Here is a 27820-nt window from a genome sequence, read left to right as displayed (position 1 = left end):
AAGTGTTAAAGTCATTTAGAAGTATAGTTAGGATTGAATTCTCTTCGCACCATCTACATCCACTCACCAAGGTGACAGGACTCCACACCATGTTTTTTTTGAAATGTTTGGAATGGTGAGACGCATCATGACGTGGGGGTGACATCGTGCTTGTTGTTCCATCTCTTCCTCCTTAGGAGGAATTGATGAGAAATTGGGCTTGATGGCAAATTTGGTTAGAGGGATTGTGGACGAATTTGGTATTAGGGGAGATATGGGGAAGACGAGACAGTAGTGACGAATTTGTAAATGTGTAGAGTTGTGTAAATACGGGGTAAGGGCAAGGGTAGGGTAGGTGACAGGGGGGGGGGGGGGGGGGAGGTGATGTACGGTAGGGACGAGCTTTCTCCGCTCGCTCCCATGCGCACCTCACCTCTGCATTACCTTGTATTGATGTGTACCCTTGCGACCTTGCCCCGATGCTTGCTGTGTCCTTTCCTTCCCCACTCACGGCTTGTTCTTTTGGGTCCGGGGGGGGGGGGAGTGCACAGGTAGCCGCACTTGTGTGCCCGAGCCGCCGCTGCACAGCCTGCCTGGACCGGTACACCACCTTATGGACCGCACGACTTGCGGCCGAGCACCACTTTATGGACCACACGTTTTTGTGGCCAAGCACCACACCGATGGACCCCACGTGTTGGGGCCTGGCCCCTCTGCTGGGACCGACAATGATGGCCAGAGCAAAGCTTGCTTGCGGACCACGGAGAGGTGGCCCCCTTTGCCGGCCCCTGTTGGCCCGAAATAAAAACGGACGCGTTGTGTGCCTTTTTATTATTTCAAATAGGCCGCAAGCAAAGAACAAGACAACAGCAAGAAACATCGGACCAGCAGAGCAGGGGAAGCAGGAGCTGACAACCAGGTCATCAGTTTGTTTTTATTGGATGAAATGTGTGAAAATGAGCACTGGATGGTGCTTTGGTGTTTTTTTGGTGCTGATTGGTGCTTTGGTGCTTTGTAATGCTCTTGTGCTCGGGGGTGCACTGCAATATCAATTGTGCATCCCGGGCATTTGAGTATGGTGTATCGGTGCAGTGCAGTGCATGCTTCTTCCTCTTTTCAAAAGATATTTTGTCTCCCAAAATGACAGGTCCTGGGTTTGCAGTGTAAATACCAATTAGTGTTTTGTAAATAATGCTCCCCACCGTACATGTATTGTTTGAAGACCATTCCGCAATTCGGTTATTCTGTGGGCGTGAGTCTGTTAGGTAGGGTGCAATGGAGCAGCGGGACATATTTATTTATGTTTTAAAACTGTCGCACTCAGGGTCAGGTTAATAGTAGAGGGCTACTACACCTGAGTCCTGAGTGTCACATTAAGTAAAGTTATTTCGGGCCGGGATGCCCTAGAGGAAAGACGGGTGCTGTGTTACGGTTTTTAGAACCTTCACTAGTAAATTTTGGTAAATGTTTCCCTTATAAATGATCCCCTGTAAATATCCCCATCAATTGGCTTCGTTAAAGATCGCACCCTAGTTAGTCCATGTACAACACGTAGCGAACCATCGGACCTCTCCGTAGTCATTTCATTATTATGTGTTTCAGTTAAGGATCTGTTCCCAATAGTTGAATCTGCGTTGCATTAATCAAATAAGATAGGCCCCATTCCGTCCATTTTGCTCTCTCCCTCTCCAAATTGTGATACTTCGCTTGCCAGCCGCGTTCACCGCCGTTGCATTGGGATGTTTTTGCTGGCACCACGCCGCCATAAGCCATGCGGTCAAGCCGAGGAAGAAGGGGGTGGAGCCACAAGAACAAGGTGTGGCACGTCGACTCGTCAGCAGAGGTGGAGTCAGCGAACCCTTACCGACCAACCAGCGCCGAGGTGAGCCAACCGGTAGGCGTGTCATCGGAGCCGGCGGCTTGATTTCTACACGGACAGTGGAAGCGGCTGCGAGGGACTGCTTGGAGAGTTGAGGGAGAAGACGTGATCCGGCAGATGAGTGAGGTACCTGACGAGGATACGGAGCATTGTAAGGAGGAGAGTGGGTCCGTTTGACAGCAACAATCCCGCGCTTTATTCGCATTGTCCGACCATGTGAGATACGAGACCAGAAGCTGCCGCTGGCTGTTCACTTCCAGCCCGGAGCGTGGACCTGGAGCGGACCTCAATGCTGTGCCTCTGCCCGGACCTTCCAGCCCTGCTGTCCCACCTGGACCTTCTCCCTCTTCCAGTCATTCCTGCCTGCTATTCCCCTTTCGTGTAAGTCTGTGTGTTCTGTCCTGGGCGTTGATAATTAAGACTGTTTTTAAGGCTGCCCTGTGTATCTTCTTCTTCTTCTTCTTCTTCTTCTTCTTCTTCTTCTGTATATTACTTTCGTTTCTTCTTTGGTTTTGGTTTTGAACATAATTAATAAATGTCTGTTATTTCTTACCCTTTTGGTTTCATTCTCCCCCGATCGCTTTAGTCCCTTCTTCCCATTGAGTACATGTGGCACGATTCGGCCAACGTTCGGAGTCGGGTTAGTCTCTTGTTAACGGCCCGAGTCGCAGCTCGCTTCGCTCGGCGCATCCAATCACGCTGCGGCCCGGGTGGGAGTATCTCCTCGCTTACGGATTGGTGGTGGTAATTAGGTAGTAAGACGGGTTGGGCTTACAACTCTACTCACCACCAACCGGAAGTGACGTCATACCCCCAGGACCGGTCGGACGGCCAGCTTAACAGGACAAGGGGATTAACCCCCCCTTGCTAATGGGAGTGCCGTCCCCCAGATCCGTAACAATATCTTCCCCTATGGAAATGTGACACTCACCATATTCAAAGAAGGTCATGTCCTTGGCCCGGGCTCCCTTCCTCACTTGGCGGATGGCGACGAGAAGGGTGGCTGTGAAAAGCAAGTGATGTATGGGGTTACCCAGCGTGCCATGTACGGGGTTACCCAGCGTGCCATGTACGGGGTTACCCAGCGTGCCATGTACGGGGTTACCCAGCGTGCCATGTACGGGGTTACCCAGCGTGCCATGTACGGGGTTACCCAGCGTGCCATGTACGGGGTTACCCAGCGTGCCATGTACGGGGTTACCCAGCGTGCCATGTACGGGGTTACCCAGCGTGCCATGTACGGGGTTACCCAGCGTGCCATGTACGGGGTTACCCAGCGTGCCATGTACGGGGTTACCCAGCGTGCCATGTACGGGGTTACCCAACGTGCCATGTACGGGGTTACCCAGCGTGCCATGTACGGGGTTACCCAGCGTGCCATGTACGGGGTTACCCAGCGTGCCATGTACGGGGTTACCCAGCGTGCCATGTACGGGGTTACCCAGTGTGCCATGTATGGGGTTACCTAGCGTGCCATGTACGGGGTTACCCAGCGTGCCATGTACGGGGTTACCCAGCGTGCCATGTACGGGGTTACCCAGCGTGCCATGTACGGGGTTACCCAGCGTGCCATGTACGGGGTTACCCAGCGTGCCATGTACGGGGTTACCCAGCGTGCCATGTACGGGGTTACCCAGCGTGCCATGTACGGGGTTACCCAATGTGACATGTATGGGGTTACCCAATGTGACATGTACGGGGTTACCCAATGTGACATGTACAGGAATACCCAGTGTGCCATGCGCAGGGATACCTAGTGTCGGAAGTGTGGTAAGGAAAGCGTGAGATTATAAGATACACAATTAATACCTCCTTCTGAAACGAGTGAGCCGCCCAAAATACAGAATACCTGTTAGGGGATGAGGTAAGGAAAAGGATGGAGAAAGGAGAGGTACAATGCATAATAGTGATAGGAAAGTAGTTGGGTAAAGTCGTGGTGCACATTTGCAGCAAAGATAAAATCATGGTGATTAAATGTTGTTGTATGAAGGAATGCACCCTGTGGTGCACAGTGTCAACACCATACCCAGGGGAGAGAATCCACAGTGTGAGGGTGGAGCATCGCCACAACACCGTGGTACCAGGACAGTCCCGCTCCCATCATGAAGATCCCCACACCACTGATAAGAGAGGTGATGTAGCGCATGTTGCTGAACCCGTAACTGCAACCCCAGGGAGTGGTGGCAGAGCAGTTATATAGGGGTTCACCGTCCACACCATCCACAACATTTCACCAACCTGACAGCATTTCATTGTCGATGTTAACATCTGACAGTAACCCTTTTGAAAAGTCTCATTGTGTGCTTGTACCCTTCAGAAAACACAAATTCCAGCTCATATATCAGAATGGGTGGAGGGGTGGGGAATACTGCATCAGTGGCATAGTCATCCCCACAGAAATGATGCAACCACCTGGTAGCCAGCTGCAGCATATTATGTGAGAAGCTATCACAACAAATCGTAAACAATCAAATGCTACAGAATGGTAAATGGGGGATAAGCATTTCGCCTAAGAAAAGCAAACCAAAGTGTTCAGTGTGGAGTATAAAGAATTAAAAACCTTTCTGGAGAGTAAACTGAGTCCCAGGAACATTGGTTACTTATTTTTACTTGTACACTGTCTAAGGTTCTTGGAAGAGCTCGTACATATATTATACAAGGGTCGAGGGCATTAGGAACATTAGGATACAATAAACAAAATGAACCCAAAGGAAGGGATTTGAATCTAGGATGGAAACACAAAATCGAAAAGCTTGGTTTTTGCACGCATTGGCGAACACGAATCGCTGCATCTACTCACGGGTGGTCGGGGTCCGGGTTCTTGATTGAGTGGTAAATCCCGAGTGCAAGAATGGCCTGTCATGTGACAGGGGGTGAGACGTGAACAAAAATCCTTTAGATTTGCAACAAAATCCTTTTTAATACAGTTTGTGGCATTGCTTCTGGAGACCGGTCAATCCGACCTCCCGTCATGCCTTCTGCAAGCAGTACACCGCCATATCATGCGTCCATCTGATATGTCTCCAGTCCATATCATGCACCGCCATATCATGCCACAAAAATCCTTTAGATTTGCAACAAAATCCTTTTTAATACAGTTTGTGGCATTGCTTCTGGAGACCGGTCAATCCGACCTCCCGTCATGCCTTCTGCAAGCAGTACACCGCCATATCATTTACCCCCCCCCCCCTCCCCATGCCTGCCTGCCATCCCATTCAACCCCATTAAACATAACTTACTTGCATAAAATAACCACCTTTAGAGGCCATTTTTCCCTGCAAGCGGGGGTTGGCCTTTTTCGGGAACCGTGGTTGTTGTTGTTTTTTGGTCCCCTTTTTGAAGCAATGTTTTACGGCCGGATGCCCTTCCTGACGCCAACCCTTTTTGCCGCCTTTAACGACAAACAGGGAATTACCAGTGAACTGGTACTCAATTTGCCGACCTCGGAAGGATGACAGGCTGAGTCAACCCCCTGGCATTAATTCAGCGATCGACCGGGATTCGAACCCAGGATCCTAGGATCCTAAGCCGGCACCCTAGCCGCTAGCCCAACACCAGGGTTACCAGCACCAGGTGCATATTCCAGATTATTTCCCTTCTCCTCTCTTCTTTTTACCTGTTCATTCATTCCCTTGTTTATGGTTTGCAACCGTGGCCCCGCTTCCCCGCGATCCGTAAGCTGCTTTTTTACTCACCATCACCTCGCTCTTCCGTAATCCTCAATGTTGTGTAAAAATAGAAAATAAAACAAAGCAACGGAATTTGGTGCATGCAAACGGCAGATTGTTATCCATTCCGATATTTATTCTGCGAATATATATGGTTCTTGGAACCTACGATAAGGCAACAAGCAATGTCGTAGGCCTTCTTCACATCCACAAATCCCAATGCCATTTCACCTTGCACATCCAACCTCTTCTCCACCAGGTGTCGCAGCATGAACATCCCGATTTCTTCCAATGCAATTATCATCTTTGTACAGACCTCATCAATGCCTGGCGTTCTTCCCTTCTTCAATGCTGTCCACACCTCCTCCTCTGTGATCTCCACCAGCTCCACATAAAACGGTAGCTCTAGCTCGTCGTTACTTCCTTCCCGGTTCAAGAGCTCTTTGAAAGAACCCACACCTTCAGGACTGCCACCCGCTTTGTCCATAGACCACCATCCTTAATCACCGCCCCCTCCCCTCCTTCATGTCCATACTATCCTCATCCCTGTCCTGAGCCAATTTATAGATAATCTTCTTCTACATCATTCCTCACCTTATCCACCGCTCTCTTTGCTGCTTTTTTATTTGCCCATACAGGTACAGCAACAAGCCAGGTGTTGGTTGGCTTAACGGTTAGGGTGGCTGGCTTGGGATCCTCGGGTCCCGAGTTAGAATCCCGGTCAGCCGTTGAATTAACACCAGATGGGGTTGACTCAGCCTGTAATCCTTCCGAGATTGGCAAAATGAGTACCAGTATACTGGGAATAGAGGCACTGCATCAGCAGCACAACCGCGCCCTCAGTGAACGACACTACCTGCTACACACGAAAGAAGAAGAAGAAGGCGCAAAAACCCTGCTTCCGATTGCCTCTCTCTCTATCCTTGATATTCTCTATCCTCTTCCAAACCTACCTTTCACCAACTGCCTTAGCAAATTCTTCCGTCCACCATACCTGGTTTCCATCCCTCGACGGTACACCCTTTCCTGATGTCCTTCCACACACAACTTCTGCAATTCCCCGAAATGCCTCTCCATACTTCTTCCACTCCTCCTCCAAACCTTCCTCCTTTTTGCTGAGTTGCTCGTACCTGGCCATCATCCTCTCCTTGTACTCTACGACGGCGTTGCCCCTCCACTTCCCCCCACCTAATAACCTTCTGATCCCTTTTAAATCTCCTTTTCTTCATCCATAACACAAACACCCCAGGCTTGTGCTGGGTGGTAACATGCTCTCCCACCACTGCCTTACAATCTGCAACCCTCCACAACTGTCGCTTCCTTGTCACCACCAAATCCAAATTCTGTTCTGTTCTGTTCTGTTCTGTTCTGTCCACTCCTAAAGGTAATCTTGTGCTTTTGAAAGAATGAACCAGTAATAGCCATCCCATTCCTTCCCATAATGTCCACCAGCTCTTGACCCTCTCTATTCGGCATCCCACAACCAAATTTACCAACATATTCCTCTTCACTCACTATTTCCGCATGTTCAGCTCAACCATGCCCAACATCCTCTCCAGTGCGTCCATTAATTCCTGCTTCTCCGCCCCAGTCCTTCCCGTTTGTGGCCCACATACCGACATGACACACACCATTTGCCTATCAACCCCTCCCATATTTCCACTCTGACCACCTGCTTGCTGATCTCTTTTGATACAATTATTCCCAGGCCATTGCTCCTTTCACCACACCCATGTGCAACAGCTTATATCCTCCTACCCACCTCCTAACCCTGTCTCCAGTCCATCTGATCTCCTGCGCACTTCAAACCTCCTTCTCTGCATCATCGCCGCCACCACCTCTACTCCTCTCCCCTCCATCGATCCCACATTCAAACAACCGAGCCGGACCTCACTTCTGAACGGCTGCCCACTTGGCAGAGCCAGTCAGTACCAGCATTGCAAAAACAACAGATCAAATTAATGTGCGCCACCTACAGCATACAGAAAGAACTCACCTGGTTAAGCGTGTCAGCAAGCGAGTGAATGCACTCGGAGAACATGCTCGCCGAACCGGTGTGCCACCATGCCAGAAACTTGAAGACAAAGTTCAGGCCATTTCTACGTGGAATAAATAATGGTGGAAGGGTTGGGTTAGGGAAGGGATGGTCGGAAATTGATAAACCTCCTAACTGAACATAGAGGAAAGCAAGAACACGAGATGCACCGATAAACCATTTACTAAGAGGTTAGTTAGCAAGGCCAATTGTATAGCTCAATCACCAGGCCTGTGAGTTCCATCCACCTGTACTTATGATATGGAACTTACATGAAAAGGGCAACTGCCACGACCCGTCCTGGCCCCTTCATGAACCTACCGGTGGTTCTGGATCGTGGCTGGATAAAGACATATATGCACAAGATGAGGCCGACATTTTCACTTAGACATCACGTATGTGCAGACCAGAAAAAAAGGAAGGAAATTTTCTACTACCATTCCATTACATGGTCTTCATACAAAAGACACCATCGAGTAAAATTAGGTCTTGCTGAAGAGACATCATGCAAGTCATATCCCATTATAGCCAATCAAGAAAGGTGAGGGAACACAGGTGCACACTTTACCTTTAACACAGCATCTTGTGAACTATAAAAAATTGATCCATCTCTTTCATGACAGGACAAGATTATCTGGCACATACTGTGTTGTCTCCAATGATGGTGAAGATGGCACAAAGGTGTGCAGGAGACTCAATAGCATAATGGCTTAATGTCCATCCGAGCGGTTCGATTTAGGTCTTAAATGAAAGGTCACATGATAAACGAAATGTCCCTTGAGAGGGAGCATGAGAGAGAGAGCGGGAGTAAGAGGGGGAGAGAGGGAGAGAGGGGGAGAGAGGGAGAGAGGGGGAGAGAGAGGGGGAGAGAGGGGGAAAGGGGGAGAGGGGGAGTGAGAGGGAGAGAGGGAACGAGAGAAGGGGGGAGAGAGAGCGGGGGAGAGAGAGGGGGGGGGAGAGAGAGAGAGAGAGGGAGAGAGGGGGAGAGAGAGGGGGAGTAAGAGAGAAAGAGAGGGAGACAGTGAGAGAGAGGGAGAGAGAGAGAGAGAGACAACATCAGATAGTTAACTCAAGTTATGGTCTGCAAAATGATTTTCAAAGGGCACTTTACCTTTGACCTGTTCAATCTAAAAATTGAATCAGTTCAGTTTTGGATTACAGTCCATAAGCGGGTCAAGTATGGTTGAAATGTATGGAGTGGTTCATATCGGTTATTTCAGTAACTGATTTTCAATTAGAGCACTCGACCTGAGGTCTTTGACCTTTTCAACCCAAAATGTATTCAGTTCATCTTCGTATTCGTGCATAGTTATGGCAAGTTTGGGCAAAAAACTCTTCCGTGGTAACAAACATATGCTACTTCCAGTTAAAGGTCACATGACATTTGACCCCAAGTTCATCTATGCATCATAATACAGGGTTATTCAAATAGAAGTATACACTTTCAAAAATTTATTTTCCAAGTACGATTGAACATTATGGTGATGTGCTTTATATAAACTGAAGGGAGACATTTAAAAGGTATTTTCACACCTTACAAGCTCTCGATACGACTCCCAAGTGTGACACGGCACAAGTGGGAGTCATATTGAATCATAATGAATGACTGTCACTGGCCTTCTGGACTTCCATAACTCCAACTTGGGCTAGCTCTTTGTTCCTTTCACATTTCTTTCTACTTTTTCATATTTCTCTTTATTCATTCTAATTCTTGCTTCTTCTTTATTTCTCTCTTTCTTTATCTATCTGTCTTTGGAGGAGTGAATTCTTGCAGATTTTTTTTTTCTGGAAGGCTCACTTGGCTGCGCTTAGTTGGGTTTGAGGGTAGAGGCATAGTGACTGAAACCCGAATCTTATCCAGGTTCCTCCTGATGACTCCATCTTTGCTCTTTACTTACTTTTTTTTGGTTCCTTATGATGACTCCAATGCAGTATTTGATTTTCTGTTTCATTGTAAGGTTTCACGATTAAGCCTGGTGTTGGCTTAGTGGTTAGGGTGCCGGCTTGGGATCCTAGGATCCTGGGTTTGTTGGCGTAGCGGCTAGGGTGCCGGCTTGGGATCCTAGAATCCTGGGTTTGTTGGCTTTGCGGTTATGGTGCCGGCTTGGGATCCTCGGATCCTGGGTTTGTTGGCGTAGCGGCTAGGGTGCCGGCTTGGGATCCTCGGATCCTGGATTTGTTGGCTTAGCGGTTAGGGTGCCGGCTTGGGATCCTAGGATCCTGGGTTTGTTGGCGTAGCGGCTAGGGTGCCGGCTTGGGATCCTCGGATCCTGGGTTTGTTGGCTTAGCGGTTTGGGTGCCGGCTTGGGATCCTCGGATCCTGGGTTTGTTAGCTTAGCAGTTTGGGTGCCGGCTTGGGATCCTAGGATCCTGGGTTTGTTGGCTTAGCGGTTAGCGTGCCGGCTTGGGATCTTCGGATCCTGGGTTTGTTGGCTTAGCGGTTAGGGTGTCGGCTTGGGATCCTCGGATCCTGGGTTTGTTGGCTTAGCGGTTTGGGTGCCGGCTCGGGATCCTAGGATCCTGGGTTTGTTGGCTTAGCAGTTAGGGTGCCGGCTTGGGATCCTCGGATCCTGGGTTTGTTGGCTTAGCGGTTAGGGTGTCGGCTTGGGATCCTAGGATCCTGGGTTTGTTGGCTTAGCGATTAGGGTGCCGGCTTGGGATCCTAGGATCCTGGGTTTGTTGGCTTAGCGGTTAGGGTGCCGGCTTGGGATCCTAGGATCCTGGGTTTGTTGGCTTAGCGATTAGGGTGCCGGCTTGGGATCCTAGGATCCTGGGTTTGTTGGCTTAGCGGTTAGGGTGCCGGCTTGGGATCCTAGGATCCTGGGTTTGTTGCCTTAGCGGTTAGGGTGCTGGCTTGGGATCCTAGGATCCTGGGTTCGAATCGCGGTCGATCCCTGAATCAACGCCAAGGGGTTGACTCAGCCTGTCATCCTTCCGAGGTCGGCAAATTGAGTACCAGTTCACTGGTAATTCCCTGTGTGTCACAAGAGGTGGATAACAGGGTTGGTGGCAGGAAGGGCATCCGGCCGTAAAACATTGCTTCAAAAAGGGGACCACGGTGCCTAAAAAAGGCCAACCTCCGCTCTGCGGGAAAAAATGGCCTCTACAGGCAGTTCTTCCGTAAGGTTTCATGATTGGGCGCTTCTGCAGTACACTTCAAACTGTCGTCTGTGGAATCTGTAGCTCACGACTTGCTCTGTTGGTTGACTTTTTGGACCTGCAGTGGAATGTTTCTCAAATTCACTGCACAGTCTCCTCTGAAGTCTGAGGGCTCTTTCTCTTGCAGTGACAACCTGTGCCTTAGAACTGTGTCATAGATGGACTTCCAGATTGGCGGGTTCTTTTCATAACATGTCCGAAAATGTCTGTGTGGCGGTTACCTTATTGGGACATAAACCACAGGCACGGGCCAGTGGGGCTTTTGATGGTGTGGGCGTGGCGTGTGCACGGTTGTTGGAGCCACGCCCCCCGAAGAAGGATTTTGCGTTATAAAAGCTGTATGAGTTCCGATCGCGAGTGAGTTCTGTGGAAATAAAGGAGCTTTGAACAGCTAAGAAATGTCTCGTCCTCTCGTCAACCGCAACTCCTACAATTGCACACTTGTCGCTGAATTTTGTCTTGGCGAATTCCAGGATGCAGAAAGCTTTCTCCTGTTTGCTTGCTGCCATTTTGAACACTAGGGCATGCCCGTACTATATCTATATCTAAAATTATATCCCCCCCCTCTATTTACATGAAATGGTTTGGTCCAAAGCGAACGGCTTGCGAGTGGTGACAATCCCCCCCCTCTATTTACATGCAATGGTTTGGTCCAAAGCGAACGGCTTCCGGAGTTTGGTAAAGAAATCGCCATCGCGTGCACAAACGCGCAGGAAAGCGAATGAATCGCAAATTCGTTTTTATTAGTTGTAAAACATAGTTTAACGCCAACATAGTTTGCAAACGTGAAATAAATGAATACGCTCTCAAATGTGCCATCCGAGGCAGAGTGTGCCCGCCACGTTCGGCACACGCGATAGTTCGCTGCTCTCTGATTGGTTGAATCGTTTTTTGGACATAGCTCGGTAAGTAATTGTCCGATTAATATGAAAACTTGAAAAGGCACATCCTCGGGTCCCCAGCAATATACCTGGCAAGTTAAAAGTATATCGGACCCGTGGTTGTCGAGAAACAGCGGTCACAGACAAACGTACAGACAGAGATTACTGGAATTATAGATAGATAACCCCCGTGGAACCCAAAAAAAAAAAACAAAGATTAAAAGAAAAGACAGAGATGACAAGAAAAAAAACAAAAGATTAAAACAAAACTTTAAGAGATTTCCGTACATGAAACATGGATTTAACGTCAGTAGTTTTTGCAAAATATAATTTTGAAAGTGGATACTTCTTTTTGAATAACTCTGTCACCTTTGTACCAGATTTGGGGAAAAACAATCCCTTCAGCAGTTCACAAGTTATCGCAGTAACAAAACAATCACTCACAGAAGCATGGATGGACAGAGGGACAACCCATAAACATAGCACCTTTGGCAGCGGAGACACAAAAATAAAATAATACACAAACTGCTATTTCTAAATGTGAGTTGGTAAATTATTTTTACTTTCTTTTACTTTTGAGTTTTTCCCATTTTCCATTACAAGACCCCGCAAAACTCATCAAAACTCATCGTCACATTGTGTTACTGGTTCTTAATACAAAAGTACCAATCCTCATTCAAGTTGTTATCATGTGACTCGATTTGAATACCCAGAGGTATAGAGATCTGAATGATAGAGAGCATACAGCAGCCACAGATTGACTACATCACACAAACTATTGGGCCTTTACTACCATCGAAGCAATATTGCTCACGATATGAGGCGTTGACTCAAAATGAAATCGATAAACAAACCTTGGCCTCTCCGAAGAACTCCTTGTATTCTTTCAAGAGTTTCCGAGTCTTAAACACCTCTGTATAAGAGAGCACTGGTTATTAGAAAAGGCACAAACTGGGGAAATCAATACACAGCATAACAATTGTTTTATCACTTTCAGATTTTCAAAAATCTCAAAAACACTTTACACATTTTAAAGTGTTTTACTTAGCAATATGTAAAGTATACAAGGTATCCCCCACTTAACGAAGATGTTCGCTACAACAAATTGTTTCATTTAGGCCTTTAGGGCTATTCTTTGTTTAACGAAGGAGTCCATTCACTACAACAAAGGAGCCATCACAGTGTCTGTGTCTGGTGAATGTACAATGTCACTTCCGTGGGATGATAAGTATATGTTTTTACACAGATTAACCTTTTCAATGGGGGATTAACTTTTCAGAATGAAAGGGTTAAAAAATAACCATCTCCGCCAGCACCTCCCAATGCCACAACCTTCTCGAACAAAACTTGGACTCAAGATTGTTTTCATAAGTATTATAACTAAATTAACTTTACTATTGTGTTACTGTCTTTATTATTAGATAAATAACAACATTATAATGTCACTTGCAACTAAAACCATCGTTATACCAAGCATATGGCTTTGGTTTTAGACAGAAAAATTAGTTAGGAAACGAAATATAATTAACCATCACGGACTCAATAACTTGCCAAAGAATGTGAACGACAACATCATTGGCTTCCATGCATTGACGGGTTGTGATACGACCTCCTCATTCACTCGTATGGGAAGAAGACCTGCTGGAAACTATTTCAGAGAGAGCCTCATGTTCCGAGCGGAGTCGGTCGTGGTGGGACCGATGCTGTAACTGAAAGGTTAATCTGTTAGTTGCATGGTTATTCTGATGAGCGGGACATTGATTAAGTCAGATTTAACCTCTTTACAAAGAGGAAGGAAGACCTGGAGAAACTTCCACCGACCAAGAATGCTCTACAGCTCCATATTACTAGAGTAAACCACCAGGTGGAAATCTGGCCCACAGGTTGACAATAAACAGGTGGATATCGAAGACCCTGGTAGTGCTAATGTATGGGCACCTGAAGCTGGTACCCTTCAAATTGTATGGAAGAGACTTCCTTCTATACCAGATGCCTGCAAAGTGCAGTTGCTTCAAGAAAAACTTGGGGTGCATTCCTGCTTGTGGTTGTGATGGTGAGAATTGTAGCAATCCTGCAGGACACGAGACTTAATATGTGATGGAGTCCACATCACCTGTGCAAATGAGGCAAGAAAATAATAACCTGGTGACCATTTTCCTTGGTTTGACTAAAATTGTGCAGGGCATACAAACGAACTTTTGATGGCATTTCGTGTTATAAGTAGTCTTCCATATTTAATCAACCTCATTACCCATAAATGACCTTTATAACCAGAAAGGTGACCAAGGGTCTTCAGATGACCAATTATTAAAAATAGCCTCAACAGTCAAACATTACAATGTCAACTCTATGTAGTTACATGATGGTGATCTACTGCTATGAGAAAGTACATATATTCGCATGGAAAACTAGAATGGCACTCGGTAGAGCACAAAACTCCGCCACGCGGAATACTTTACATTTTGTATCCCATCGAATGAATGAATGAATGATCGTTTTTAAGGCCATTTTCCCCGCTAGAGCAGGGGTTAGCCTTGCGGGCCCCATGACAATCATGGTTCCCTGTTTGAGGCAATGTTTTTATGGCCGGATGCCCTTCCTGACGCCAACCCGTAGTCGCCTCTTACGATGCGCAGGGATACGGTGTACCTATTCTAAACCGGGGTACACACCGGGAAAAAGATCGATATCCCACGTCAAAAAGATATCCCACTGATAGACCGATTCTGGATTCGGACCTGAACCAAAATATAATCAGCTTGTTCTTGTCAACTAACCAACTCGTCCACTGAGTTTATTCACAACTCGTCTACAACTTTTTAAAATATCATGTTATATATCGCTTTTCACCTGATCTCTCAATGGTGACTTCCATTTTCACAATCACTTCAAAAATTAAATAATTCTCGTATCCGAATCCATATCGATATCTTCACCAAAATCGAATCAATTTGATCTCGTCACACACCCAATCTGTCCACCAAGTTTGGTGCAAATCCGCCATAACTTTTTGAGATATCGTGCTATGTATCTGTTTTAGCCCTTTCCCTCAATGGTGAAGAATGACTTCAGAAATTAAATAATTCTCATATCCGAATCCATATTCAGATCTTCACCAAAATCGAATCGAATTGTCCTTGTCAGACACCCAATCTGTCCACCAAGTTTCGTCCAAATCTGTCAACAACTTTTTGAGATATCCTGCTATGTATAGTTTTTGGCCCAATGGTGAAGAATCACTTTAAAATTTCTACTAGCCGGATCCGGAGTTTCACCAAAATCTAATCATTTCGTCCTCGTCACATACACTACCTCTCGAAATTTTGTCCGAATCCGTACACATCTTTTTGAAATATCTTATTCTCAAACAGACAGACAGGGGTGAAAACATAACCTCCATCCATCTTCGGTGGTGGAGGTAATAACACACCAAAAACATAAATTTCTGACGCCACAAAATGACCACCATTGGGAATTTCCCATGATCCTTTGCTTGAATTATTATACAAAAAAGATTCCTAATGGCCAAATGTGATGAGTTTTGGTGCTTCAAAATTTTGAGGGCATTCAAATTTACAGCAAAATAAATGGTCATTATGCTACTTCTGAGCTAGTTTTTGATGGCCTCTTGTGGCTGCCATATTTAATTTACTCATGATGCTCTGCACCTATTAATATGAAAATGTCCTTAACATAGGCACAGTGCAATAAGCTATCAAGTCACAAAGTTTGAGCCATAAATTATCTTCCATTCTGGAGCTATTATATAATTAGGTAAATCATCATTATTTGACCCGACATGACCTTTAATGACCTAAAATGGCCTTTAAGGTCAAAAGTGAGAATGTCATCTGGTCACATTTTAATTTCCACCCCATGTAGAGTTGATGAAGCATGGATGACTGCTTTGAACACGAAATGCATCAGAAGGTTTTTATGCATCCCCTAGCTGGCCCAATATAAGCACAGCTCCGATTGCTGAACAAAGGCCCTGTGCTTTTTCTGGTCTTCATCAATGATCTCTCTGACTCTCTTGAAAATCCTCTCTATCTCTTTGCTGACGACTCTACTCTCTGTCGCTCCATTCTTCATCCCTCAGATCGGCAGTCTGCAGCCTCCTCACTCTCTGCAGACCTGGACAAAATCACAGACTGGGCAAACAAGTGGAACATGTCTTTCAATCGTGACAAATCTCACACTCTTACGATGTCTCTCCGAAAAGACCGACTGGACAACCCTCCCATCCACTTTCTGAATGATCCTCTCCAAGAAGTTCTGTCACTCAAGCTTTTGGGTCTCACTATCTGCCTTGATCTTTCCTGGGAAAACCACATTTCAAATCTGGCCTCCAAAGCCAGTCGCCGACTGGGCATCCTCCGTCGTGCGAAGTCCTTCCTTGGCACACCTGAGCTCCTCACCACATACAAGGCTTTCATCTGCAGCTCAATGGAATACTGCTCTCCCCTCTGGGCTGGTGCTCCTGCCTCACACCTAGCTCGCCTTCACGCTGTTGAAACCAAAGCATTCAGAATCATTGGAATCTCCCGCGATGAAGCTAACTCCAAGGGCCTCTCACTCACTCACCGCAGGCAGGTTGGTGGTCTTTCCGTCTTCGACCGACTCCTCTCTGGCCTTGCCCCCCAGTTCTCTCTGGGCTCTGTCGCGCAAATATTCCTACAGGTCGCACAAGATCTGCCTGCAACCCTCTTATGGTTAAACTGCCAAAATCAAGACTCTCTGCTCACCTTCACTCCTTCATTCCTCTTTTCTCCCGCCTCTGGAACAAACTCCCTCACTCTCTTCAATCCCACTCCACCCTCCAAGTCTTTAAAACAGCTGTTCACCACCATCTCTTATCTTCCCCCATCCAAAACCTTGATCTTTTCTACCCCCGCTAATTTCACCCCAATTCCACTTTTTTGAAATACCAACTTCTGTCCAGGAAGTCCTTGGTGTCCTTGTGTTTTATACTTCTCCCTCCCCCCCCCCCCCCTTCCCATGCCTCCTCCCCCCGGGCCCTCTCCCTTCCACACATCTCCCTGCTCTCGGATGTTGTGTTTGTGTGCTTCCCCTTCTCTCCCCATCTTGTCTTCCGCTCCCTCTTTTTGGGTATTTTGTTTGTCTGGTTGATTTGTTTGTGAAGTAAATGTTAGCTCTTTCACGAGCCTCGATTCAGTATACAAAAAAAAAAAAAAAAAAAGGACAAGTGCAAAAACATAAAATCACAATGAACCTGGTGTATTTTAAACCGAAGGACACAGTTGTTGAGGGATTGTGTTTTGTGGATTAAAAAGCAGTGAAACTTTTTCACTTCACTGAACCAGCCCTTGGGCCTCCAGGACAAATCTCCATCCATTAACATCCACATAATGGCTCTCAGAGTTCCACTTTGACATGGACACAACGTCAGCACTCGCAGGAGATCAATTTCACAGCCAGCATGTTTACAGATCTATTAAAACGGTACTCGTATCATTTTAAAAACTCCATCTTGGATTTGGGAATGGTGTGCAAACTCACTCTCATGATATTCCTCTTGGATTTCTTTCCTCCGGTTTTTCTCCATTTGTAGAGCATCGTAACTGCCCCACACCTCGAGTGCCCTGCACACAGACATGACGACCCACATTCGACCTTATCCTGCTCTCATTACCTTCGCAAAAGCGGAAGGTTATGTTTTGATCGCTGTGTATTTATTTGTATGTCTGTGTGTGTGTGTGTGTGTATGTTATTCGCATAACTCAAAAAGTATTCAACCGAATTGCATGAAATTTGGTGGGATGATTGGTTATTATACGGGACACATTTGATTAGATTTTGGGAGCAATCGGGTCAAAGGTCAAGGTCAAGGTCACGAAAAGGTCAAAATCGTATTTTTGTTGTTCTGTTCCCTACACTCCCATGCCAAGTACAGAACAGTAGCTGCGGCGAAGGTATGCGCTCTATCGAGTGCCCGTTCTAGTTGCATCATTAGAAACGTCTTCCACACTCAAAAAGGTATCTACGAACTACATGAGGGGGAAGAAGGATCTCACGAGGATTATAACAAGGTGAAGAGGTGAAGGCACTGAAGAAGAGGAAGAGGAGCAATGAGGTACAGTGGATAAAGGAAACGAGGTTCAATAAAATGTCCCATTTTACAATGTGGAATAAGTACAACTCTCATGCCAAAAGTCGTTCGATTACCACATCAAACCAAAATACGCAATTTGGTGTCTGTCTGTCTACGATACATTAGGTCGTTACTTATCCAATCTGAACCAAACTTCACAGGACTAATGGTCACATGATGTAGATTGTAGCGACTTAATTTGACCCCCTCGCCAAAGGGTTCATCAGGAGGATGATGGAGTAAAATACCATTTTCGTTTTTAAGGACACTTATCTGTGGAGCTCTTCCCAAAAGTCTTTACAATTAGCAAATGTGTGCACAATGGTACATCGCAGAAACACAGGTACACATGTGTTGATAAACACAATCGGTGAACACCATCATCGGCAATAGCACCGCCGGAAAAACAGGTTATCAATCTGGGCCCTGTGCTTTTCTGGTCTTCATCAATGATCTCTCTGACTCTCTGGAAAATCCTCTCTATCTCTTTGCTGATGACTCCACTCTCTGCCGCTCCATATCTCAACACTCAGATCGGCAGTCTGCAGCCTCCTCACTCTCTGCAGACCTGGACAAAATCACAGACTGGTCAAACAAGTGGAACATGTCTTTTAATCCTGACAAATCTCACACTCTCACTTTGTCTCTCCGAAAAGACCGACTGGATAACCCTCCCATCTACTTTCTCAACAATCCTCTCCAAGAAGTTCTGTCGCTCAAGCTTTTGGGTCTCACTATCTGCCATGATCTTTCCTGGGAAAACCACATTTCAAATCTGGCCTCCAAAGCGAGTCGCCGACTGGGCATCCTCTGTCGTGCGAAGTCCTTCCTTGGCACACCTGAGCTCCTCACCACATACACAAAGCTTTCATCCGCAGCTCAATGGAATACTGTTCCCCCCTCTGGGCCGGTGCTCCTGCCTCACACCTAGCTCGGCTTCACGCTGTTGAAACCAAAGCTTTCAGAATCATTGGAATCTCCCGCAATGCAGCTGATTCTAAGGGTCTTTCACTCACTCACCACAGGCAGGTTGGTGGTCTTTCTGTCTTCTACCGACTCCTCTCCGGCCTTGCTCCCCCAGCTCTCTCTGTGCTCTGTCCCCCAAATATTCCTACAGGTCGCACAAGATCTGCCTGCAACCCTCTTATGGTTAAACTGCCAAAATCAAGACTCTCTGCTCACCTTCACTCTTTCATTCCCCTTTTCTCCCGCCTCTGGAACAAAGTCCCTCACTCCCTTCAATCCCACTCCTCACTCCACGTCTTTAACAGCTGTTCACCACCATCTCTTATCTTCCCCCATCCAAAAGCTTGATCTTTTCTACCCCCACTAATTCACCCCAGATCCATCTTGTTTGAAATTCCAACTTCTTTCCTGGAAGTCATTGCAGTGTTCATGTTTTATACCTCTCCCACCTCCCCCCTAAGCCCTCCCCCTCCCACATTTCTCCCAATGTGCCTGCTCTCAAATGTTGTGTTTGTGTCCTTCCCCCTCTCTCCCCATCTCGTGTTCCGCTCCCCTTATTTTTTATGTTTTGTGTGTCGGTTTGACTTTTTGTGTGATTAATGTTAGCTCTTTCACGAGCCTCGATGTTGTATACCAAAAAAGAAAAAAAGAAAAAAAAAGTTCATTCACAAGAGCATGCCGTGTATTTCCAGGAAAGATGGAATGTTTGGTAAAAGATGAATATGGGTCAAAAATAATAATTATACTTGGAATTTCTCATTCACAAAGATCCGTGTACATCCGTAGACAAAGCAACGGTCGGGCAGCACAGGGAGAAAGCACAGATAACAAAACCATCGGATAAATGTTAAACAACAAGGGCAGTAATAGAGGAAGGAAGGGAAGTCAAGATGATAAACTGTGAGGCAATGGTCTCCAAGTTTATCATCTTGAGACAATGGTAACGACACAAAATGGTCTTTGTATATACAAGCTCTTATAAAATAACAGATTTCCAAATTCAACCTTTGAACTCAGCATTAAACCAGTAAGAAGATTTCAAAGGCCTAATATACTCCATCATAGGACAAGGTGAGCTCATATAATGAGTGGCTAGCATGGATTGGGCTAAAGGCTTCATAATCAAAGAGCGGATGTGGCTGTCGGTACACCTGGCCAGGTGTTTAGCCAAAATCGGTGGCTGCCTGGGACGTAATCGATGACCGACATTAAACGGTTATTGATCTACAGTCATTTGACATCAGTTTTAAGTTTAGCTGAACAATCACCGTTTTGTTTATTCCTTTGTCCATTTAAGGCCATTTGTTTGCTGATGAACTTCCGTAACCTACAAACGTTATCCGATATACTTTCAGTGATTTTCCCTGAGTCAAGCTACAGCCTTACTTGGCCTCCACATCAGATCGAACAAACACGCTGAAACCTTCGGACTCATCATGGGGGCTTCGCCGAAGGATTTTTCGCAGGTGCTGAAGATCACTTGGGGACGATTAGGGAAGAAAAGAAGAAAAGCCGATGATAACGAGGGGGATGCAAAAGAGAAACATTGAGAAAGCTTCCTCCAACAACATTTTTAAGCGTTCTCTTATTAAGATTTAATTTATTTAATTAATTTATTTATTTAATTAATTAATTTATTAATTAATTAATTAAATTTAATTTATTAAAAAATTTAAGCCTCTCCCCCCCAAAAGGGATTATACACGTGACACCCTGCACAATTCAACCCCCACCTTTTCAAAATCCTAACTTTACACAGTAAAAAAAAACAAACCTTCACCTTGTCCAACATCAGCAACAGTATGACTCACGATAATCTTCAAAACTAGAAATTAAATTATCTACCTTCAAACAAAATCTCATTTTGTAAAAGAGAATGCTGGGACGTGAAAGGGAATAGCTTTACCTACCACGTGGACCCTTTAGCAGGTACATTTTAAAACTAGACAGGTAAGATGATCTTGTGTTAACCGATACAATTATGAAGAAACTAACTTTCAGATTTCATAATCAGGACAACTGTGCGAAAACATCATTCCGATGAAGCAGAATGAAGCAATAAACGGAATAAAACTCGGATCAAACAACAACTGCACAGAGAAGTACTTGGAGGGGGTGACAAAGGTAGACTGTCATTCCAATGGGAATTCGAATCGGTCTCACGTAAACGGATGATCTAACCTTCGTGTCCAATCTTGGACAGAGGTGAATGGATTCATATTATCCACTCCCACCCACTTGTGACGCTGTTACCGAAATATATTGTTGAGGAAAATACTCCAAGGTGGTAACATTGCTTAGTGTAGTTTCGTTTCGTTCCAGTTCACTGGTAATTCCCTGTGTGTCGCAAGAGGCGACTAACAGGGTTGGCGGCACGAAGGGCATCCGGCCATAAAACATTGCTTCAAAAGGGGACCACGGTGCCCAAAAAAGGCCAACCCCTGCTCTGCGGGGAAAAATGGCCTCCAAAGGTGGTTCAGTTAGTTACCTCCTCAGTAAATATCTTAGTATAGTTTCGTTAGCTCCTTAGTAAATATCTTAGTGTAGTTTTGTTAGCTCCTCAGTAAATATCTTAGTGTAGTTTCGTTAGCTCCTTAGTAAATATCTTAGTGTAGTTTTGTTAGCTCCTCAGTAAATATCTTAGTGTAGTTTCGTTAGCTCCTCAGTAAATATCTTAGTATAGTTTCGTTACCTCCTCAGTAAATATCTTAGTGTAGTTTCGTTAGCTCCTCAGTAAATATCTTAGTGTAGTTTCGTTAGCTCCTCAGTAAATATCTTAGTGTAGTTTCGTTAGCTCCTCAGTAAATATCTTAGTGTAGTTTCGTTAGCTCCTCAGTAAATATCTTAGTGTAGTTTCGTTAGCTCCTCAGTAAATATCTTAGTGTAGTTTCGTTAGCTCCTTAGTAAATATCTTAGTATAGTTTCGTTACCTCCTCAGTAAATATCTTAGTATAGTTTCGTTACCTCCTCAGTAAATATCTTAGTGTAGTTTCGTTAGCTCCTCAGTAAATATCTTAGTGTAGTTTCGTTACCTCCTCAGTAAATACCTTAGTATAGTTTCGTTACCTCCTCAGTAAATATCTTAGTGTAGTTTCGTTAGCTCCTCAGTAAATATCTTAGTGTAGTTTCGTTAGCTCCTCAGTAAATATCTTAGTATAGTTTCGTTACCTCCTCAGTAAATATCTTAGTATAGTTTCGTTAGCTCCTCAGTAAATATCTTAGTATAGTTTCGTTAGCTCCTCAGTAAATATCTTAGTGTAGTTTCGTTACCTCCTCAGTAAATATCTTAGTATAGTTTCGTTAGCTCCTCAGTAAATATCTTAGTATAGTTTCGTTAGCTCCTCAGTAAATACCTTAGTATAGTTTCGTTAGCTCCTCAGTAAATATCTTAGTATAGTTTCGTTAGCTCCTCAGTAAATATCTTAGTATAGTTTCGTTACCTCCTCAGTAAATATCTTAGTGTAGTTTCGTTAGCTCCTCAGTAAATATCTTAGTGTAGTTTCGTTACCTCCTCAGTAAATATCTTAGTATAGTTTCGTTACCTCCTCAGTAAATATCTTAGTGTAGTTTCGTTAGCTCCTCAGTAAATATCTTAGTGTAGTTTCGTTAGCTCCTCAGTAAATATCTTAGTATAGTTTCGTTACCTCCTCAGTAAATATCTTAGTATAGTTTCGTTAGCTCCTTAGTAAATATCTTAGTGTAGTTTCGTTAGCTCCTTAGTAAATATCTTAGTGTAGTTTCGTTAGCTCCTCAGTAAATATCTTAGTATAGTTTCGTTAGCTCCTCAGTAAATATCTTAGTGTAGTTTCGTTAGCTCCTCAGTAAATATCTTAGTGTAGTTTCGTTAGCTCCTTAGTAAATATCTTAGTGTAGTTTTGTTAGCTCCTCAGTAAATATCTTAGTATAGTTTCGTTACCTCCTCAGTAAATATCTTAGTATAGTTTCGTTAGCTCCTCAGTAAATATCTTAGTATAGTTTCGTTAGCTCCTCAGTAAATATCTTAGTATAGTTTCGTTAGCTCCTCAGTATATATCTTAGTGTAGTTTCGTTAGCTCCTCAGTAAATATCTTAGTATAGTTTCGTTAGCTCCTCAGTAAATATCTTAGTATAGTTTCGTTAGCTCCTCAGTAAATATCTTAGTATAGTTTCGTTAGCTCCTCAGTATATATCTTAGTGTAGTTTCGTTAGCTCCTCAGTAAATATCTTAGTATAGTTTCGTTAGCTCCTCAGTAAATATCTTAGTATAGTTTCGTTAGCTCCTCAGTAAATATCTTAGTATAGTTTCGTTAGCTCCTCAGTATATATCTTAGTGTAGTTTCGTTAGCTCCTCAGTAAATATCTTAGTATAGTTTCGTTAGCTCCTTAGTAAATATCTTAGTATAGTTTCGTTAGCTCCTCAGTAAATATCTTAGTGTAGTTTCGTTAGCTCCTCAGTAAATATCTTAGTATAGTTTCGTTACCTCCTCAGTAAATATCTTAGTATAGTTTCGTTAGCTCCTCAGTAAATATCTTAGTGTAGTTTCGTTAGCTCCTCAGTAAATATCTTAGTATAGTTTCGTTAGCTCCTCAGTAAATATCTTAGTGTAGTTTCGTTAGCTCCTCAGTAAATATCTTAGTATAGTTTCGTTACCTCCTCAGTAAATATCTTAGTATAGTTTCGTTCGCTCCTCAGTAAATATCTTAGTATAGTTTCGTTACCTCCTCAGTAAATATCTTAGTATAGTTTCGTTACCTCCTCAGTAAATATCTTAGTATAGTTTCGTTAGCTCCTCAGTAAATATCTTAGTGTAGTTTTGTTAGCTCCTTAGTAAATATCTTAGTATAGTTTCGTTAGCTCCTTAGTAAATATCTTAGTGTAGTTTTGTTAGCTCCTCAGTAAATATCTTAGTGTAGTTTTGTTAGCTCCTTAGTAAATATCTTAGTATAGTTTCGTTAGCTCCTTAGTAAATATCTTAGTATAGTTTCGTTACCTCCTCAGTAAATATCTTAGTATAGTTTCGTTAGCTCCTCAGTAAATATCTTAGTGTAGTTTTGTTAGCTCCTTAGTAAATATCTTAGTATAGTTTCGTTAGCTCCTTAGTAAATATCTTAGTGTAGTTTCGTTAGCTCCTCAGTAAATATCTTAGTGTAGTTTTGTTAGCTCCTCAGTAAATATCTTAGTGTAGTTTTGTTAGCTCCTCAGTAAATATCTTAGTATAGTTTCGTTAGCTCCTCAGTAAATATCTTAGTGTAGTTTTGTTAGCTCCTCAGTAAATATCTTAGTGTAGTTTTGTTAGCTCCTCAGTAAATATCTTAGTGTAGTTTCGTGAGCTCCTCAGTAAATATCTTAGTGTAGTTTCGTTAGCTCCTCAGTAAATATCTTAGTGTAGTTTTGTTAGCTCCTTAGTAAATATCTTAGTATAGTTTCGTTAGCTCCTTAGTAAATATCTTAGTGTAGTTTCGTTAGCTCCTCAGTAAATATCTTAGTGTAGTTTAGTTACCTCCTCAGTAAATATCTTAGTATAGTTTCGTTAGCTCCTCAGTAAATATCTTAGTGTAGTTTTGTTAGCTCCTCAGTAAATATCTTAGTGTAGTTTTGTTAGCTCCTCAGTAAATATCTTAGTGTAGTTTTGTTAGCTCCTCAGTAAATATCTTAGTGTAGTTTCGTGAGCTCCTCAGTAAATATCTTAGTGTAGTTTCGTTAGCTCCTCAGTAAATATCTTAGTGTAGTTTTGTTAGCTCCTCAGTAAATATCTTAGTGTAGTTTCGTGAGCTCCTCAGTAAATATCTTAGTGTAGTTTTGTTAGCTCCTCAGTAAATATCTTAGTGTAGTTTTGTTAGCTCCTCAGTAAATATCTTAGTGTAGTTTCGTGAGCTCCTCAGTAAATATCTTAGTGTAGTTTCGTTAGCTCCTCAGTAAATATCTTAGTATAGTTTCGTTAGCTCCTCAGTAAATATCTTAGTGTAGTTTTGTTAGCTCCTCAGTAAATATCTTAGTATAGTTTCGTTAGCTCCTCAGTAAATATCTTAGTATAGTTTAGTTAGCTCCTTAGTAAATATCTTAGTGTAGTTTTGTTAGCTCCTCAGTAAATATCTTAGTATAGTTTCGTTAGCTCCTCAGTAAATATCTTAGTGTAGTTTAGTTAGCTCCTTAGTAAATATCTTAGTGTAGTTTCGTTAGCTCCTCAGTAAATATCTTAGTGTAGTTTAGTTAGCTCCTTAGTAAATATCTTAGTGTAGTTTCGTTAGCTCCTCAGTAAATATCTTAGTGTAGTTTTGTTAGCTCCTCAGTAAATATCTTAGTATAGTTTCGTTAGCTCCTCAGTAAATATCTTAGTGTAGTTTAGTTAGCTCCTTAGTAAATATCTTAGTATAGTTTCGTTAGCTCCTCAGTAAATATCTTAGTGTAGTTTAGTTAGCTCCTTAGTAAATATCTTAGTGTAGTTTCGTTAGCTCCTCAGTAAATATCTTAGTATAGTTTAGTTAGCTCCTTAGTAAATATCTTAGTATAGTTTCGTTAGCTCCTCAGTAAATATCTTAGTGTAGTTTTGTTAGCTCCTCAGTAAATATCTTAGTGTAGTTTCGTGAGCTCCTCAGTAAATATCTTAGTGTAGTTTTGTTAGCTCCTCAGTAAATATCTTAGTATAGTTTCGTTAGCTCCTCAGTAAATATCTTAGTGTAGTTTTGTTAGCTCCTCAGTAAATATCTTAGTATAGTTTCGTGAGCTCCTCAGTAAATATCTTGGTATACTTTAGTTAGCTCCTCAGTAAATATCTTAGTGTAGTTTCGTTAGCTCCTCAGTAAATATCTTCGTATAGTTTAGTTAGCTCCTCAGTAAATATCTTAGTGTAGTTTCGTTAGCTCCTCAGTAAATATCTTAGTATAGTTTAGTTAGCTCCTCAGTAAATATCTTAGTATAGTTTAGTTAGCTCCTCAGTAAATATCTTAGTGTAGTTTCGTTAGCTCCTCAGTAAATATCTTAGTATAGTTTAGTTAGCTCCTCAGTAAATATCTTAGTGTAGTTTCGTTAGCTCCTCAGTAAATATCTTCGTATAGTTTAGTTAGCTCCTCAGTAAATATCTTAGTATAGTTTCGTTAGCTCCTCAGTAAATATCTTAGTATAGTTTCGTTAGCTCCTCAGTAAATATCTTAGTGTAGTTTTGTTAGCTCCTCAGTAAATATCTTAGTGTAGTTTCGTGAGCTCCTCAGTAAATATCTTAGTGTAGTTTTGTTAGCTCCTCAGTAAATATCTTAGTATAGTTTCGTGAGCTCCTCAGTAAATATCTTAGTGTAGTTTTGTTAGCTCCTCAGTAAATATCTTAGTATAGTTTCGTTAGCTCCTCAGTAAATATCTTAGTGTAGTTTTGTTAGCTCCTCAGTAAATATCTTAGTATAGTTTCGTGAGCTCCTCAGTAAATATCTTGGTATACTTTAGTTAGCTCCTCAGTAAATATCTTAGTGTAGTTTCGTTAGCTCCTCAGTAAATATCTTCGTATAGTTTAGTTAGCTCCTCAGTAAATATCTTAGTGTAGTTTCGTTAGCTCCTCAGTAAATATCTTAGTATAGTTTAGTTAGCTCCTCAGTAAATATCTTAGTATAGTTTAGTTAGCTCCTCAGTAAATATCTTAGTGTAGTTTCGTTAGCTCCTCAGTAAATATCTTAGTGTAGTTTCGTTAGCTCCTCAGTAAATATCTTAGTATAGTTTAGTTAGCTCCTCAGTAAATATCTTAGTATAGTTTCGTTAGCTCCTCAGTAAATATCTTAGTATAGTTTCGTTAGCTCCTCAGTAAATATCTTAGTGTAGTTTTGTTAGCTCCTCAGTAAATATCTTAGTGTAGTTTCGTGAGCTCCTCAGTAAATATCTTAGTGTAGTTTTGTTAGCTCCTCAGTAAATATCTTAGTATAGTTTCGTGAGCTCCTCAGTAAATATCTTAGTGTAGTTTTGTTAGCTCCTCAGTAAATATCTTAGTATAGTTTCGTTAGCTCCTCAGTAAATATCTTAGTGTAGTTTTGTTAGCTCCTCAGTAAATATCTTAGTATAGTTTCGTGAGCTCCTCAGTAAATATCTTGGTATACTTTAGTTAGCTCCTCAGTAAATATCTTAGTGTAGTTTCGTTAGCTCCTCAGTAAATATCTTCGTATAGTTTAGTTAGCTCCTCAGTAAATATCTTAGTGTAGTTTCGTTAGCTCCTCAGTAAATATCTTAGTATAGTTTAGTTAGCTCCTCAGTAAATATCTTAGTATAGTTTAGTTAGCTCCTCAGTAAATATCTTAGTGTAGTTTCGTTAGCTCCTCAGTAAATATCTTAGTATAGTTTAGTTAGCTCCTCAGTAAATATCTTAGTGTAGTTTCGTTAGCTCCTCAGTAAATATCTTCGTATAGTTTAGTTAGCTCCTCAGTAAATATCTTAGTGTAGTTTCGTTAGCTCCTCAGTAAATATCTTACTATAGTTTAGTTAGCTCCTCAGTATATATCTTAGTGTAGTTTCGTTAGCTCCTCAGTAAATATCTTAGTATAGTTTAGTTAGCTCCTCAGTAAATATCTTAGTGTAGTTTCGTTAGCTCCTCAGTAAATATCTTAGTATAGTTTAGTTAGCTCCTCAGTAAATATCTTAGTATAGTTTAGTTAGCTCCTCAGTAAATATCTTAGTATAGTTTAGTTAGCTCCTCAGTATATATCTTAGTGTAGTTTCGTTAGCTCCTCAGTAAATATCTTAGTATAGTTTAGTTAGCTCCTCAGTAAATATCTTAGTATAGTTTCGTTAGCTCCTCAGTAAATATCTTAGTATAGTTTAGTTAGCTCCTCAGTATATATCTTAGTGTAGTTTCGTTAGCTCCTTAGTAAATATCTTAGTATAGTTTCGTTAGCTCCTCAGTAAATATCTTAGTGTAGTTTCGTTAGCTCCTCAGTAAATATCTTAGTATAGTTTCGTTAGCTCCTCAGTATATATCTTAGTATAGTTTCGTTAGCTCCTCAGTATATATCTTAGTATAGTTTCGTTAGCTCCTCAGTAAATATCTTAGTATAGTTTAGTTAGCTCCTCAGTATATATCTTAGTGTAGTTTCGTTAGCTCCTCAGTAAATATCTTAGTATAGTTTAGTTAGCTCCTCAGTAAATATCTTAGTATAGTTTCGTTAGCTCCTCAGTAAATATCTTAGTAT

General features: G+C 42.9%; 2 protein-coding genes across 5 annotated transcripts in view; both read right to left on the bottom strand.

Annotated features, from left to right (window-relative positions):
* The window catches only part of MMAA (metabolism of cobalamin associated A), a 773535-nt gene that overhangs the window by 579457 nt on the left and 166258 nt on the right, over window positions 1-27820 (bottom strand). The gene's annotated exons all lie outside the window — the stretch shown is intronic.
* The window catches only part of SLC30A9 (solute carrier family 30 member 9), a 224796-nt gene that overhangs the window by 79464 nt on the left and 117512 nt on the right, over window positions 1-27820 (bottom strand). For 3 of the 4 annotated variants that reach the window (XM_078777013.1, XM_078777017.1, XM_078777015.1), the window contains exons 6-14: window positions 20066-20158; window positions 17122-17204; window positions 12456-12514; window positions 7834-7901; window positions 7523-7625; window positions 4659-4714; window positions 3885-4020; window positions 3668-3707; window positions 2790-2861 (exon numbers count right to left, since the gene is read on the bottom strand). In XM_078777013.1, the coding sequence (XP_078633139.1) occupies window positions 2790-2861; window positions 3668-3707; window positions 3885-4020; window positions 4659-4714; window positions 7523-7625; window positions 7834-7901; window positions 12456-12514; window positions 17122-17204; window positions 20066-20158 (710 nt within the window). The remainder of the gene's footprint in view (window positions 1-2789; window positions 2862-3667; window positions 3708-3884; window positions 4021-4658; window positions 4715-7522; window positions 7626-7833; window positions 7902-12455; window positions 12515-17121; window positions 17205-20065; window positions 20159-27820) is intronic. The other variant, XM_078777016.1, reaches the window with a different exon arrangement.

This window comes from Myxine glutinosa, chromosome 4 (assembly GCF_964187855.1).
Source record: "Myxine glutinosa chromosome 4, kmMyxGlut1.1, whole genome shotgun sequence".
NCBI lineage: Eukaryota > Metazoa > Chordata > Myxini > Myxiniformes > Myxinidae > Myxine > Myxine glutinosa.
Note: the sequence above shows the minus strand (reverse complement) of the source record. Positions and strands in the feature narration are given on the sequence as shown.